The sequence below is a fragment of the Calliphora vicina genome, chromosome 5, assembly GCF_958450345.1.
Source record: "Calliphora vicina chromosome 5, idCalVici1.1, whole genome shotgun sequence".
Lineage (NCBI taxonomy): Eukaryota > Metazoa > Arthropoda > Insecta > Diptera > Calliphoridae > Calliphora > Calliphora vicina.
In genome coordinates, this window is record NC_088784.1 from 37,385,890 (window position 1) to 37,404,776 (window position 18,887).

Genomic DNA, 18,887 nt, shown 5'->3' on the forward strand with positions numbered 1-18,887 from the left:
CATGTTCCACATTCTCTTTATGCCGATTAATGCTCCAGTTCAATGTAAACAGGCAAGCAGTTTGTTTTTGTGAAAATCAAACTGGTCAGTGTCTATAAACCGTGAACCAATTAATTTAAAATGTTGATTTTCGGTTAACCTATTTATCCGATTTTTATCACTCAGTTGAACGGTTTTTAAAATTTTGCACTAAAATAAATAATTTGTTGTTTTGGTGATCTGATGATGTTGTTTTTTTTTTGCTTGGACCAGCACTCAGGTTATGAATCCTACTTATGTAATGCATTGTGTTGGAACTAGGATAATAGGTTAGGGGAGGGATAGGGAGTATAGAGTAGTGTTTGTGGACATTTGATTTGAATTTTCCTAAATTGAAATTGACGGGAAAGATTTCAGGAGGAAGCTTATTCCACAGACGGACAGTACCGAAGAACGTGCCGAAGAACGTGTATTGCGTAAAAGACTACGGATTTCGGGAGCGAGTTCCCTAATTTCTGCAGAGCACATTCCTTTGTAGTATCGATATAACAGTGAAACACAACCCACATTATGACGATGCTGCAGAAAATCAATAGAGCTGGAATTCTACTGTCACCGATAAGCACCTTCGCCCTCTCGGATGAAGTGAAGTATTTCCTACACCGTTTAAGAAAACCAAGAATGATTGAATGATTCCTTCGACACTTGAAAAATGTGTTTTGTCCATCGGACATTGCACTGAATACTCATGTCTACTCATACTCATCAAGAGCTTCTGATTCTTTAATATTTACACCAGTCATAACAGATGAAGCAACATGATCTGTCTCGTGCGCTTGTGTATTAACATAGAACATTAAGGGCCGTTTTCTCATTAGGTGATTATCGTTTTTCCCAGCGAAAAACTGCAGATTAAAGAAATTTGGTTTTCTCAATGTCTCATTTGCTTCTATTCTGTCGCAAAACTAACCCGACCTCATCTGCCAATTATTTATTTATCGTACAGATAAATTCAATCAGCTGACTGCTGTTCATAGTTTTTATGTGTTTGTGTAAACGAAATTAATTAGATTTTATAAAAAAAAGTTTAATAGAGGAATTAACATTAATTTGATGGAGGATGAAAATGTTTGACATACAGAATAATGAATTTTTCAAAAGATTCCGGCCACATTAAACAGCTGATTTATGTAAACATTTTGTCACTTGAAGGCAGGGTTCCCAACTTTCACATCTATTTTGAGAGGTATTGCCAACTGAAAATAATGTTCTTTGTCGGTATATTGAGAAAACCAAAATTGTTAACGGACAGTTTATCGGCCTAATAAATTTACATATGTCGACATTTAGTAACAGGCAGTTTGTCGATATATTGAGAAAACGTGCATAAGTCTTGCATGCATTAAAATCGACTCTGTTCGCATAACCCCGTTCAGAGATTTACACAAGGTCCCGATTAAGGTTTTGCCTTATTGCCCCAATCTCCGACAGGCCTGGTCTATAATTGAATTAATATGAATGACAAATGTTGCTGTCATCTGCAAAAGAATAGATAAGTTTGGAAGTTTTACGTAGGAGGTTGTTTAGAAAGAACGGAGCCTTACGGTAGCCCTGAATTAATCTTGAACTCGTTTGATGAGCTTATATATACAACATCTCGTAGAGTGCGAGAAAGCTCGATATAAATCGAGAGAAGTTATTACCGACACCAAAAGCAATGAGTTTTGATAGAAGAGTACCATACCATGAATAAAAGAATATTGTTCAAATATAAAAGAAAACTGGATTGGCAGTGTCAACTAAATAAGAGTTAAGAACTAAGACGAATTTCAAGTTCCATTTAGCTATGTTCGTCTAAATTTGGACAGTAAAAATTTGTTAAATCGATACAAAATATAAGACAATTTTGGAAAAATATTAAGTTTTCAACCAAAACATTGAGGTATCTTAAATTGTATTTCATTCGGGGACTTCCGGCTTCCAATAAAATAGGATAAAAGTTGGAAAAAATTGTATCGCAATATCTTCAAAATTGCGACTTGTACTTTGCGCCAGTCATATGAACATGTAAAATAAAAACAGAAAAAAAATTGGGAGTAATTTCATTCAAATGAAAAAAGTGTTCAAAAAACAGGTTAAAACAGGCCAACATGTATATATGGGCCTAAAGAGGATACTTTGGCCTTTCTCCTGGTAGTAAAATGTGTTTAACCCCTTTTGACTCTAAGAACTTTTATTTCACTGAAATTCAAATTTGACTAAATTATAGTACCAGGTATAAATGGTGCAGTGACAAATCATACCAGTTCTTAAAGACTATTATCCTACCAACATAACATAAACAATCATCCAATTATCAATAATATTTTGAGAGTAATGATAATTTACTTCTGATCAAATTTACAAAAATCACATTTTTTATAAAATGACATAAAATATTTGACTTTAACAGCATGACAATATTTTTATTTAATTTTTTGGCTACCTTAGTTTCAATGTGTTTACTATTGAATGGTATTAAAATTTCTGAAATCGGAGTTAACAAAAAGTTGGACTTTTGGTCGATGAAATTGAGATATGAGCCACCGTGCAGCGCAGGTCTTTGCTGTTTGGTAACGATAACACAATAAACATAGCATACAGAGTAGTATTATTTTAGGAAATTTTTTGCTTGAAAGGCGATAACAACATTTTTCAAACCATTGTGAAATCTTAGGACATTGTGAATTGACCAATTGTACTTTTTACTTTACCCCAGAGGCATGCTTTTGGTACATAGTTTATAGAAGAATCGTAATTTTTGGCTGGGCTCACAACAATAGAATTTGTTTGCCACTATTTTTTTCTACATCAGGCTTCATTCAGTATAAGTAGACTTAAAAATATTTAAATTTGTCTGAATTTAGCAAATTGAATTGCCAAAACTCTAACTTAATTTATTTGATCTTCAAACAATAGCAATCCAAGTTTCTTAATTAACTATATATCTACAGCTCTCTACACATTTTCTAAAAAGTAGGTAACAAATAAACACTTGTGACTTTCAAGAAACTTTAACAAATTTATTATCCTATTACATACTACACTCTACCACCTTGTATTCAATCTTTATTAAAACTTTAACAGCAGTTTAATATAGAGATATCATGGACACAATAAATTTAAAGACAAATTGATTTTCCCCTTGCCACTGCAAGTTGCAGCAAGGGAAACGAAACTTGAAAACGAATTGAAAAAAGGTCAAAGTTTTGTAAAACTTGAAGTGATCACTTGTAGCCACAAAGAAAGCAATAATAATATTGAAAAATGATAAAGTCCTTGGAAGTTACTGACACTTTTCTTTATTTTGCATATAAAAAAAATGCTTGCGAAACAAAACAGTAAAAACTTTCAGGTACAAGACACTTCAAATAACTTTGTAAAACAATAAAGTAGATACAAAAGATACACACATACATATTTAACTAAAAGTCTTGGATGTTAAGGAAAATAATTGCTTAGTAAAAAAGCAACATAAAAAAGTACCTTAACTTAAGTGGCTACAGCTAAAGTTAATAGAGAATACGTAGGGTAAAAAAAATGAAAATAAATCAAAGAAAATTGAAAATTCTTCGCACTTACCTGTATTGGGTGGTGTGGCAGTTGGTGTAAAACCAGCACCAGCACCGCCGCCACCTACACTCTCTGCATGTGATGATGATGATGGTTGAGCCGCCAGCGGCGTAGAAGACATGATATTATGATGTGATGATGAGTGTACACTGCCCATTAGTTCGGAGTTATTAATTCTGGGCTCCGGCAGCGATAGCGGTCCCGAAACATTAACATCCATATCTAAGGGAGGGGAATTTTCCCTTACACAAGACATTAAACCGCCAGACATGCTGCAAGTAGAAAAGGAAATGAAAATAAATACGATTATTATTATTATTGTTCATTTAACAAACTATTAAAAGTTATTTCCTTTAGTGAAGTAACAAAAATTACAAAATAAACACTAGAAAAACCGATAATACTGTATAGAATTTATAATAGTTTCACAATATTTCGAACAAAGGTTTCGTATTCGAGTTTTATTTTAATCGAATAAAAGTTCATAATTTATTTTATTATTAGAGTGATCGATTCATTTGTAAAATATACTCGATTATTCCAACGAATAACGAGTAAAAAATATTTCTTCATCGGAAGTTATTTCATTTGGAATTTATTTTACGGTACCTTAGGTAAACATAATTTAAAATTTTTTTTAAATAATTTTTTTTTTCAAAATTGTTTTTTTTTTGAAAAAGTTTTTTCCAAATTTTTTTTTAATTTTTAAAAAATTGAGAAAAAGAATTTATGACAAAAAATTTTTTGGATGAAAAAAAAAATCCGATTTTGACCTATTGTAGGTCCACTTACTGTAGCCATATATACATCGTTGAAATACACTTTGAAATATCTATCATTAGATATCCATATTGTCTATATTAATTAGTAATCCATATATAGATCAAAAAACGAGGTTGTCCCGGATTTTTCCTTATATCTCAGCCATTTGTGGGCCGATTTCAAATAGCAACCGAGCCGGTAGAATTCCCGATATATTGATGTATGAATCATGTATATAAGTTATTTGGGCGCTAGGCAAAGTTGATTTCAATATACAGCCTTACAGACGAATATACGGACAGGCGGACATGGCTATATCGACTTCGAATCTATAACGATCCAGAATATATATAATTTGTGGGGTCGCATATGAAAAATGTAGAAATTACAAACGGAATGACAAACTTATATATACTCTTGCCACTCATGGCGAAGGGTATAAAAACAGAGCCAAGGTATGGTGAAATTTTGAATTTTAAAATGTGTATAAGTCAATAACGATAAGAGATAAATAGCAATAGGCCTAATCGAGGGCTTTGAATGTATATTAAAATATTTGATTTTAGACAAACAAAAAATTCGAAAGAATTTAAAAATGTTGACCTACTTTGGGACACCTCAGGGTCCATCGTCCGAGAATAAACTCAATCGGATCAACCAGTTAGAAATGGCAGATTTATTTTCAAAATTTGCACGATGGTCAATTCCGGCCAAAAATCCATAACTTCTTTATTTCATAATAAAAATGTCTGAAATTTGGTATTTGTATTAAGAATAACATAACTGATCGATCGATAAATATTTCGATGTTCAAATACAGGGTTTGGCCAAAAAAGTATGGACGTTCTAAAAATATCAACAAAAAAAATTGCATGTAAGTGGCTGAAATTTAGTTCAAAAATAAAGAATAAAATATCTGATCGAAAAAAAAAATTGGTCATTCAAATTTCGGATTACATATACAGAGTTTGGCCAAACAATCAAGGATGTAAATGCCTGAAATTTAGTCCAAAAATGAAGAATAGCATAAGTGATTGCAAAAAATAGTCGTACAAATTTCGGAATACATATACATACAGGGTTTGGCCAAACATTGGACGTTTTGAAATTGACGTTTTGAATTTGGACGTTTTGAAATTATCGCAAAAATTAGGTTATTCATGTAAATGCCTGAAATTTGGTGTACATTTGGTGTACCTAAATGAAAGGGTTTTCGGAAAAAGTTCATAAATTCATCACTATTGATAAAAAATATATTTTTTGTAAATTGTAATAATAATTTCAGTCAAATAAATAAATAAAAATCAAAACTGTATGTTTAGTGGTTTTATTTTTATTAACATAGTCCTTAATCCTATTTCACTTCCTCCAATGGATTTATGATATCGAATAGTATTAGAAAATTGTATAGTTTTAGATGTTACATAAACAAGAGTTTGTTCTACGCACAGGAACGATCCGAGTAACTAGACCAAGGTGTGTCAAGAAAATCAATCCCTTACAATATTTGCTTAAATTTATCTCCAACTTTTATATTGATGTCATGTCATATTTTTATGTCAAGACATTTTTTCTGACAAAATTAAATTTTTGTATATTTTAAAATTTAAAAATATAAAATTAAAAAAAAAAAATGTCTCAAACATTTTTTTATGTCATGACATCATGCGAACATTTTTATGTCAAGACATTTTTTTTCCAACAAAATTTTAATTTTGGATGTTTTATGTGATATGTGAGACTATTCATTTTTTTAAATATTATGACTTGACATCGTGATAATATTTTCATGTCAAGAATATCAACAAATTAGGTAAAATTTGAAATGCTTTTTAAATCATTGAATAAAGAATTTACATAAATCATACCATATTTTATATAAAGGCTAACATTTTATGTAAAAAAAAAAATACAGATCTATCTTAAAATTTCTATATAATGGAATTTTATGTCATTGCAATTGTTTGTTTCTGAATATTTGTAGTTACTTTAATTTTTAATTAAATTTGTCTCAAACATTTATTTTAATGTCTTGACTATTTTTATGTAAAGACATTTTTATCTGAAAAAAAATTATTTTTTGATGTGTTATGTGAAATCTTTCTTAAAAATATTATTTATGACATGACATCATCATAACATCTTTATGTTAAGCCAGAAGTAAAGAGTAGCATAGCAGACTTTTCTTTGTCAGTATCTACATTTTTATTTATTGAAAAAAGTATGTAATTTATCGAAATGGCTTTAATTAGGTTTATAATTAAAAATAACATAAATGATCCATTGAAACAATTTCAACATACAAATACATGGTTTGGCCAAATCAGCACAGACGTAAATAACTCTCAAACTTACAAAATTTTTGAAATTGACCAAAAAAATACAAAAAAAAAATGTGCAAAATATGATGGCACTGAAATCGTTCTGGTTATTGGAATGGCAGATAATTGCAGCTGAAATTTATAGTACTTATTCTTAATACTTTGCAGTATTAGATGTAATTTACACTTAACCTCTAATAGCCTCTTTTTATTTGTTCTGGCCATTCAAACATTTTTTAAATTTAGTTTCTATAGATTTAAAAATAGTTCCTAATCACTTCACTTTTATATAAAAAGAACACGCTGAAACTCCGTAATAACCACGTGGAATGGTTAACTGCTAACTGTTTTATTAAAACATTTGCTAATTTGCAAAAAAACTTTAAAGATAACAGCACAGGCTACTTCGATTCAAAAGTGAAAAAATCACATTTTTCTAATATTAAAATGACAAGAAAAAACCTTTGACTTTACAGTACTATAAATAACCATATATAAACTTTATAGGCAAAATAATAATGATACTGTATATTATGGAGTGTTCAGAAAAATTTACCATCAAAATTTTATAAAAATTAAAAAACCAAAAAAAAAAATTTTTGGCCGGAATTTACCACTGTGCACAGTGACGTAACATTTGTACAATAATTCTAAAGAACTGAATATTATCCGACTAGGCTTGAATTTATCACTAGGTCTTAAATGTATAATTCAATATCTGATGTATATTAACACTTGTGGAAGTTGTTAAAAAAAACTTCCTAAGAACACAAAAATATGAACGAACTTGCTTCTACCTTGGAATTGTTGCAGCTATAAATTTGGTAATTTTTCGCAATTAAATTTTTGTTTATTGAAAATATTATTTCATCCCAATGTTATACATCAGTTCCCACTAGTGTCAAATTGACACCGTTGTATCCTACTCATCATATTTTTTTTTTAGTTTTACCCTCTCACAGTACAAAATTATATTATAAAATGCCTTTTAACTTCTACTTACTAGTACGACTATAAATGTGGCACTAATATTGTTATTGCAATAAAATCCTCATACATATTACTTAGTTAAATCATCATAAGCAGTTTAAATATGACCTACATTTTTGTGTTTCTGCCATACACTTTGGCCACCAGACATGAGCAAGGAGAGAATGACATGGGTATAGCAACCAAGTTGTAGAGACACTGCCTTGGCACACCCGGCCAACTACTGTAGAAGGCCATGTTAGTAAATATTACCACAGTTCTACAAACTTGCATGCAAGTTTGCCTCATATCATGCTGCAAATGCTATAAAACGTATTAATGTTGCACAAAATTGTCAGCTTTTTTGTGTGTATGCGAAATGACAGGAAATAAATAAACCGGAAATTGTATTTGAAATTATAATGTTTCTATCAGATTCTTTCGTATTTCTTATGTATGTGTATAAGTTATATTTGTAGTTATTTTTATGTGATGCTGTGAGTTGGAAAAATTCAAAACTATAACTGTGATTAAAATAATTTCTAATGCAGTGAGGCCATATTATTTACACATGAATAATGTTTCCTTTTTAAATATATCCCTCACCAGGAGTGGTAAGTGTATATAAAAGTTTGTCACTCCGTTTGTAATTTCTAAAACTTGATCGAAATTTAAAACTGATTTTGTTTCTTATCTATATATTCTCGATCCCTTTAGATAGCGCTGTCTGCCTGTATTTTACAGTCATTTACATTTGTGAATTGACTATTTGAAAAACTGGACTAAAACAACACATTTTCAAACAAAATCAGCTTTAGCGATGAGTCCAATTTTATATTATGGGCTATGGAAACAATTTAATTTTGACATCAAAGATCTTTGGTTTCACCAAAACGGCGCCATGAGAAACACAGCCGGCCAAAGAATTCAGTTGTTGCAACTGAAATTCCCCGGTCGCCTTGTTCTTGTGATTTAAAGCCGCTGGACTATTTGTTCTGGAGCTATTTGAAAGACCGGGTTTACGTGAACAACATAATGCTCTGAAATATGATATTCGGCGCTGAATTGAGCAGATAATGGAAGCGTAGTTCAAATGTGAAAAGAGTGGACGTGCTAGAGTTTATGGTTATCAATAAAACTAAATTTGTCAACAAAGAAAGTGTGTTTTTAAACCAATTTACTTCCTAACCTAAAATTTGCCGCACCTCGTTCCACGTTCTACATCAATTCATATCTACTATTTTGAAGATTCATTACACAGGTCAACAGCAAAAAAAGGCCTCACTTTTTGTTAGATCTTTCTCCGCATAATTAACAATAACCCAAAAAGGGTTAGTTCGATATTATTGAAGTAAGCTTAAAAAAGTTCAAATTTACATAATCTTTAATCTGATTATATATTGCGTTTTAAGCGACTCAGTAGTTCAGGTTTATTACTTTGTCACAAAGTAAGTCGTATTGGAGATTCTTAATAGAGATTTTTCAAAATCTCTGTGTAGAACAAATCTGCCATATAATTCTAATGAAAACGACAAATTTTTAACAAATATAATAGAAGAATAAAAATTAAATAAATAGAATGCTCGAAAAGCTCAATATTCTATTTTAGCCCAAAAGTATGCATCAGATTTATTAAATGAGTATTCAAATATTCACGCAAGATTTCAATTTACCGCCATTTCACGGTGGTTAATTCCGGCCAAAAATCCATAACTTCTTTATTTCTTCATAAAAATGTTTTAAATTTGGTATTTGTATTAAGAATAACATAACCGATCGATCGATAAATATTTCGATGTTCAAATAAAGGGTTTGGGCAAAAAAGCATGGACGTTCTAAAAGTACCAAACAAATTGCATGTAAGCGGCTGAAATTTATTCCAAAAATATAGAAAAAAAATATGTGATCGAAAAAAAATCGTTTATTCAAATTTCAGATTACATATACAGGATTTATCCAAACAATCATGGACGTTTTAAAAGGATCGAAAAAATTAGGTTATTCATGTAAATGCCTGAAATTTAGTCCAAAAATGAAGAACTTGACCCATCGCAAAAAATATTATAAATTGCATATAGGAGTTGACCAAATAAACATTGACGTTATAAAACTATCGAAAAAAGTATGTAATTTTTGTAAATGGCTTCAATTAGGTTTATAATTAAAAATAACTTAAATGATCCATTGAAAAAATTTCGACATACAAATACATGGTTTGGCTAATTCAGCATAGACGTAAATAACTCTCAAACTTACATCATTTTTGAAATTGGCCAAAAAAATACAAAAAAAAATGTGTAAAACATGTAGGCACTGAAATCGTTCTGGTTATTACAATGGCAGATAATTGCAACTGAAATTTTATAAAAATTAAAAAAACAAAAAAAAAACATTTTTGGCCGGAATTTACCACAGATTTAAAAAATAACCCGATTTCAAAAAAAAGATTTGCGGTCTTTTTGCGACAAAATCATGAATTATCAAAATAGTCATATTTGGAGTTCAGAGAACCCAAATGTTGAAAAACAAATGCATTCATAACGTTTTAATTTTTTGATTGGAGGCATCATTGGACTATATTTCAACAGAAATGAGGCTGGTCCAGCAGTGAAATTCAATAATGCAACAATGAAATTCCGCTACATTTATGCAAAATGGTCATGGAAATTTTCGTATGTGCCAGCAAAGTCATAGTTTATATGCTATTCCAGAACTGTGTTTTATTTTCAATACAAATCTTGCGTAAATTATGGAACATTCTTTATTTAATCAAAATCAAAAAATATTGAATCAAAAGCTCTTGATATTTTGGACATACAAATTTTATTTATTTTATCAATTTCTACTTAAAATTTTTTAAGCAAACAGTTTTATTCTAACTTCAACATCAAAAATACTCCGTAATCGAAACATTTGGACCGATGAAATTATTTTAATTAAATCTAACAGTGAATTTACATATATTTCGATCATATTTTAAGCTTTTTATTCATTCATATACACAAAACGATGTACGAGAATGTGTTGATTAATTTATGACTGGTTTTAATCAATCTCGATTTCCAATACAACTATCAACAACAACAAACAAATGAACTGGCACTCTTCTTCATCAGTCGCCTATTTTATATGCAGAATAAATGTCAGGTATTGATAAATTTATACCATCGATACTTCTTTTATGTTTGTATGTGTATGAATATCTGTGAAATACCCTGCAGTAATTGGAACTTGTTTTGGGTAAATCCATTGGATATATCAACTCTAAATCTATTCAGATAATAAATGACAGGAACTTTAAATCCCAAAATTCTTCTTCTTTTGGAGAATAATGAGACTAAAATATTTGTACGGTCTTTCACCCAAACTCATCAGCGAATGATTTTGAATAACATTTAGATAGACGACTTACTTGACATCGTAAGATATTTGAAATAAGAGACTTCAACTGAAGCTGAAAGCCTCTAGGCTTTGCTGGTTAATGGGTGACCAAACAAAATTAAGCTTTGACTATAAAGTGATTCTGTATAAAACCGTATTAAATAAAATGTGGACTTATGTGGGTACAATTTTAGGTAACAACCAGCTCTACCAGTATTTTTCTTATAACTGTCGCAATCAAAACTTTTTTAACCCATGACGGTTGCACCAGGGTACGTAAAATACGAGACTATCCACTGTATATTCTAAACTTGGCCACCCAAACCCGCTCGAGAGGCTTCTTGCATGAAGCCAAACGCGATCATGGTTTCGTAGATCTAAAAACCAAATTTTGATTTGTAAAAAATGTAACCTTTAAAACTGCAGGGTATAGTTTTTCTGCGGGTATGTGTGTGTATAGTATCTGTGTTTATTTATTTATATTTTATTCCAGCAATAGATTTAATACTTCAGCTTTTATAATTGACTCAGCATGAAAGATTTATGGATGCGTAGAAGATTTATTGGTTTTAACTAATAGAATAGAGAATATTTTTTTGTCACAAAATTTGCCATTTAAAAATTCTTAAATTATAAATGTGTGAAATTTGTACTGGTAAATTGGAAAAATATTTAAAATGCTTGGGCTTTCAATTGCTACCACATTCATTTTAAATGATTGATAAGAACAAATTTGTTAAGTGACAGTTTGTCATTTCACTAAATATCTGATAGAATTTGCAAAAATTTTAAGAGTGTGATTTAATTGCATCTTGGTACGTATGTAGACTTGTTTAAATTTTTCTAAACAAATAATACACTACGGAAGTATTTTTAAAATGTGAATTCAATCGAAATTGAATCGCACAGTGATTTAGATTTGTTCATTCCTATTATAAAGATATGATTGTTATTGATCGTTCTTAAGGGTCATGCCTTGTCCCAATAATGATCTCCAATCCTTCTCTCACAATTGCATAACGCTAATAGCAGCTCTTAAACAATAAAATTAGTAACTTCATTAAACTTAATCTAAACGTGCTTAAAAAACCATATTCCGGCATAGTAGCAGTAATTTAATATATTTAGTTAGTAAGTATAAATATACTCGCTGTAATTTTTCATTTAACTAATAAATACTTCCTTAAGATTTTAATCATCATCACTCGTATAACTTATGAACCTCCTCATTTGTACTGCATCTTAAAGCTAAATGGAATTACACTTCTTTGTTTCAAATTAACTCTAATTCATACACACTTTTACTTTCAGTTTCAGCAAAACGTTAATTCATTTTTCATTTGTGGCAGCGAGAAAAACTAAAAACAGCAACAGCCATTTAGACAAGATCCACCCTTTTTTCGTTTTCTGTTGCAGCAGGGAAACTGAAACTGACATGAAGGAAAAACTTTATGCTTGATTCCATTTATTGTTTGAATTTCATTGTTTCATAGAAAATCCAACAAACTGTTTTCAAAATACAAAAATAAAAATAAAAACTTTAAATTCAAATATAAAAAGAAGAAAAAACACACCATAACTGTTTCTTAAAAGTAATTGAGGCATAAATGAACTAAAGGCATGAAAAGTAAAGGGGGGGGGGGGGTTAAACACTGACTGAGCCTTTTAATTAAATAAAACTGTTTATAATTTGTTGTTCATGATGTTTCAGTTTGGGGGATAGGGGCTCTATAGAGGAGTTGTGTATTAAACTGGTGTGTATGTGTTGTTTAATAGTGCTAATGATGAAATGAAATGATGTGGAATTGGTGGGTTGGGGTTTTTGTGGGCTCTGAATATGGATATGGGTTGTTATGATGTATTTGATGTAATGATTGTGTTGTACTAGTCATTTTAGATTTAGTAGTTGTATAAATACAAAAATTACAATTTATTTTAAATTTAGCACATGCGTGGATGCATTGGTAAGTAATTGATAACTTTAGGGTAAAAGTTTGGAATATTTCAATAATTTTTATTACTGATTACCCCTTGATTAAGTAGTCCAACTCTGAAAATTTTATTGGATAATTTTTACTCATGCCACATCTACTCTGAAGTTCAGAAATGATTTTACAATTAAAAATTTTAATTAAATATTTTTCTCATATACATACTTAAATACAAACATACGAATTGTCCAGTTCGTTACAGAAACTAACAATATCCTTGAAGTTTAAATGACATCATCATAATCTAATGCAATTCGAATAATAAATTTCGATGAATTTTTCAAAAATCTGAATTGCTATGATGCAATATAAAATAAAAAAAAACTTTATGAATTTGATTCAGGTTTCGATTGTATTAAAATTTTTAATGGAACTAAATGTTCGATTATTTAAAAAGAAAGAATAATTAAAATTTTTCAAAATAACTACATTTTAAAAAATGTTAGTAATTATAAATTCGTTTTTTAAAATGAGGGATTCTTTCAAATTTGTAGCTTTTATTTTGAAACATCTGTTCAAAGTATGTGCCATAGACAACAACTAGATAGGTAACTGAGAGCCAAAAACCTAAGTCTGTTGTCAGAAACCTAATTCATGAGAATGTACTGCATGTATTTTGTTTTTGTATCACCCGTATGTGTGAAAAGAGAGTAAGGCTGACTTCATAAACGCATTTTGCAAAGCAACACTGCAATGCATAGTGTTCATAAACGCAATAGATTTTGTTTTGGCAATGTTGCAAGTTCATTATTGTATGGCAATGCTTGTCCATGCGCATCATCTGTCAAATTTGTGAACTGTTTTTAATTATGATTCTTTACAAAACGTTCATGAATGTCACAAAATATTGCTTTGCCTTGTAATTGCTTTGCATTACTGCGTTTATGAAGTCGGCCTAATATTTTACTCTCTTCTTCCGTTCTATGCGTTTATTCTATGGTATGTGCCATTGTTAGCAATGATGGATAAAGAGCCAAAAGGACTGCTTTTGATGTCAAGAACGAATCAAGTCAAAATATGTTCTGAAGTGAAGCGTTCTGAACAATAAGGCGGGTGTGGCCTAGCGTTGTCATGAATATAACGGTTTTATGTCTGGCCTCATATTCTGGGCGGTTTTCGTCCAATGCTCGCTTTAAACGAATCAGATGCGTTCGTACAGGTTTCCTGTGATGGTTTGGACAGATTTCAGCAGCTCATAATAGCTTTTGGTCACACCAAATACAGAACATTACCTTAGCGCCATGGATGTCAATTCGGCTGGCTGGACGGGTTTCACTTCGGGTTATCGTAATGGATCAATTTTCATCGCAAGTAAGGATTTGGTGCAAAAATGTTACCCAATTTCCCTGATTTTGGATGAATCCTACTGCTTGCCAAAGTTTTGAAATTGCTGATTGAGTACCTACCAATGATTTTGAAAGCTCTTGTTGAGTTTGTGACAATTTTCATGGAGTAATGCTTTTTTATTAGAACAATTATTAGGTTTTTAGTTTTATATAAAAAAGTTACGATTATTCTTTTTTTAACTATAAAACCATTTTGATTTGGATTTTCATATTACTGGGTTTTTCATTTAAATTTTCGGTTATTTTTGTATTTTTTTTAGCAATACGGTATGGGATTATTCGGTATTTTATTCGATTAGATTATTTTTGTAAAAATTTTAAAGTAATAATTAAAAGCAAATCTGAAAATTAATACGAATATTCAGTATGTATTTTAAACGAAAATAACTTTCAGGAGAATATTTCGGTTTATTCGATTATTACCAAAAACGGGAAAATATTTAACTCTGAATATAAACAATTTTCAAAACATTTTTTTTATTTTAAAATATTTTATTCGAATACATATTTAATTATTCGGTTATAAAAAACCATAAAATTTAACATAGATAATCCTTTTTAAACATAACATTCATTTGGACTATTTTATAATTATTCGGATTTTTTCCGAAAAAATATTCGGATATTTTTTTAAAAAATCTCATAAAATTTTTGGATTTGAACACCGGAAAATGTTGTTTAAATTTAAAAGTTCATTATATGGTCGGTCAAGCCCGACCATATAATACCCTACACTAAGTAAAAGAGCAAAAACATTTTTTTTTTTAAATTTCAATAATTTATATTTTTGAGTGATTTTCGGAAGTGAGCCTTATATGGGGGCTATGACCAATTATGGACCGATCACCATGAAATTAGGTCGTGTGATTTATGTCTATATTAAATGTAACTATTTTGAATTTTGTGTGTATACCAACATTTTTAAGCGATTTATGCTCGTTAAAGTGATTTTCGGAAGCGGGTCTATATGGGAGCTATGACTAATTATGGACCGATCGTAACAAAATTTGGTGACATGAATTTTGTGTATATAAAACTTATTTGGAGCGGAATTTGTGGATATACATTTATGACCGATAAAGTCCAATTTCGGGAGGACATTTGTATGGGGGCTAGGTGAAATAATGGACCGATTTCAACCAATTTCAATAGGCTTGGTCCTTGAGCCGAAAAAATAATATGCACCAAATTTCATCTTAATATCTTCAAAATTGCGACCTGAACTCTGCGCACAAGGTTTACATGGACAGCCAGCCAGCCAGCCGACAAGACGGACGGACGGACAGACATCGTTTAATCGACTCAGAAAGTTATTCTAAGTCGATCAGTATACTTTAATGTGGGTGTTAGACTAATATTTTTGGGCGTTACAAACATCTGCACAAACGCATTATACCCTCCCCACTATGGTGGTGTAGGGTAATATAATAAATGTAAAATAATAAATGTTGTATTAATGTATGACTTTGGATCAGAACGATGGATAAATCGAATTGTGTAATGTTATCCAACAGCAAGAAGATTTTAGTATAATTTGTTTGGAGACATAAGTTTTGCAAATATTATGGGCTTTAAAAAGAGATTGGTTTGGTTCTACATGCGTATGATGGTTAATAATTCATACATAATATATTCCGTCATATAGGAGACAAAGAAATATTTTAAAAAATTTAAATTCTACAATAATACAAAAAACCCAGCAGTTCTAGGAGACAGTCCCGAACTAGTGATTTTACCCATCATTTACGTTGGGAACTAGTTACTTCAATAGCCACGTGACTAGTTATTTTTGACCCTTTTTGATTACAATGGAACTGTCAATAGCTAGTCCAAAGTAAGCAATTGATTCACATACTGGTTACATAGCGTCAGTTACCTTACTAGCTTTATAACCGGTTACTTGATCAGCTATTTGACCCTTTTTGATTACAATGAGACTGTCGAAAGTAGTCAACGCTTCTGGTGGGTAAAATAAAGTGCAGTACAAAAAAAAGTTTGAAGTGACTGCACCATAGGATACTAAGAGACACTAAAGTGACTATTGACTTCATGCTATGTTACATGAGTTATCAGTATACTTAAACAAAAATAAAAATAAACTGTATGAGAATTATATCAACACAATTTGTATAAATACATTTTGAACGAATTACTCACAAAACGTTTAACTCCAGATAACTTAGATACACTTAAGTGGCAATTGTCTTCACGCTAGATTACTTGGGATGTCTAAAGTAACCAATTGTCTTCTCTGTGCACTACAGAGAGCACATACGTGTCAAATGACCCATATATATAAATTGGAGACAGCCAGGTGATAGGACATTAGTGACAACTACTGTCTAGGTCTACACGTAGCAATATATATTGCTGCAATTGTCAAATTGTATTGCGTCAATGAAATTTGCGAGTGTAGACCGCAAATTTCCATATGTAGCAATCCATTGCGCAATGATTGCTTTACTGATTGCCTGAGCAATTATTGCTAAGCAATAAGCTGTCAGTTCAGTTGTCATTAATGTAAAATTTCTTCTTTCTATGATTCAGTGCGTTTAATTCATACATACATATTTAATTTATTCAAGTACTAAAAGTAAAAAAACAATGAAATTAGTGAACAAAATCATTCGACACAAAATACACATCAGTTTTTCATAGAACTTCTCGCGTTGAAAATTTTGTATTTGTGACGAACGTTTTCTCCACCTAAAGCAATAAGCAATCGCTGTGCTCTTGTTCTGTCGACGTTATTGCTTGTGTGTAGCAATAAAAATTGCTACGTAGAGACCTAGGGTAAGGGATAAATTAACCATTTGCTTAACTGCTGAGAACTGCCTTAGAAATTTAACATTTGCGAAAACAAAAACTCACAGGTCTGAATGCTTAATTACAAAATGAATGCTTAATTACATGAGGTTCAATGCTCAGTGGTGGCATATAGAAAAAACGGAGCCCATTTAGGAGACATTTAAGCTAAATCCATATTAATACATCATACATAAATATTATACATATATGTATGTTTAAATCAGACATGCGCAGCCCATAGCACAAGTAGTACATATATAAATGACGAATGCACTCCAACTTGAACAATATTTATTTTCTATTTGCCTAGGCGACTTGACAGACATCCTTATGACATGATGATGGAGTAGGAATCTGACAAACACACTTTATACAGTTACTTATCAAACCGATCACGTATCAATTGTGGCACATGGGCTACAGAGTGATTGTTGATTGCATACGACACCATGGACGAGTATGAGTCTGAACAGACGTTAGTTATAGCACACATTTAACGCCTGGAGTCATTTTGATTATGTTGTTGAACAAAATGTATGAATGTCTGTCTCTCAGTCCGTCTGTCTGACAGTACGAATGAGCGAATATGTTTTGAAAACTTTTATTATGTTTCTTAGGGATCTTTTTAGTTTTATTGCAATTTTGTTTCTTTATATTTCATCAGTTCATGTTGGTAAATTTTGTGGCGCTATGCAGGAAAGCAAGCTGCTGCACTGCGTACAAAGTTATTTTTGAATTTTAGTACGGAGTTTCTATTTGAAATTCATGTACATTTGTATAACATATGCAAGAGTACTAGCACAACATTGTTGCTTGAATTCGTTTTGTTTTAAACAATTTAGCAGATTTCATTTATTGTTTCCGTTTTATATTTATTTTGTTTTCTAAACAAATAATGAAGTTGTTACGAGTATTTGGCCTGCAGGTGTAAATAGAAAAATTGGCATTTTGTTTACTTCTTCAGCCATTGTTTTAAAAATTACAAAATGTATTTTTTTTGTAACATTTAAATAATGTATAAAGTTGTTATTTAAAATAATTACTCAAGTGTTTATTACTGATTAGGTGAGAATATTAAATGGGGTTTTCGTAACAAGAAAATAATCTTCACATACTTTAGGGGGTTATAAAAATTCAAAATTCAAGGAAATACATACATATATTGCAAAATATCTCACTTCCCTTATAAACAGCAATTTTCAGTAATGTCTGATCTATCTGTAGTGCAAAGAAAAATTATTAAGTCATTTTACACAATCCTAGTAATCTAGCCTGAAGTCAATGTCCCAATATTTTGTACTATACTTTAGAGAATAGTTATTTTACTAACTAGAAGTAATCTAAGTGTAACTTTGTAATACAAACCAGTGCACAGTGGGGCAGAATCAACATGTTTTGGAAATAAATCTGGCATTTCTAAACGTCAATATCTCAGTTAGATTCAAAAATATTGCACTTTTTCATACAAAATTTTTTTTATAAATTTTCTTAATATTTTATTTAACAAGTTAATGGTTTTGACTTAGAGACATTAAAATATGAAAAAGTGCAATATTTTTCAAGGCCGGAGTTTTAAAGTGGCATATTTTTTAATTTAATTGAGAACTTATCTGAAAAAAAATTAGTTCGGAATAAATGTGGATCAAATTGTTCCTAATATTTGCAGTCATATTAAAATTTTTATACAAATTTTAGTTTTAGAAACTCAATAAATATGT

The 18,887-nt window shown here is 30.6% G+C and overlaps 1 protein-coding gene across 2 annotated transcripts in view; it reads right to left on the reverse strand.

Annotated features, from left to right (window-relative positions):
- LOC135960197 (serine-rich adhesin for platelets) overlaps nucleotides 1-18,887 on the reverse strand; it is a 251,033-nt gene that overhangs the window by 118,130 nt on the left and 114,016 nt on the right. For both annotated transcript variants that reach the window (XM_065511429.1, XM_065511430.1), the window contains one exon: nucleotides 3,601-3,863. In XM_065511429.1, coding sequence (XP_065367501.1) covers nucleotides 3,601-3,863 — 263 coding nt within the window. The remainder of the gene's footprint in view (nucleotides 1-3,600; nucleotides 3,864-18,887) is intronic.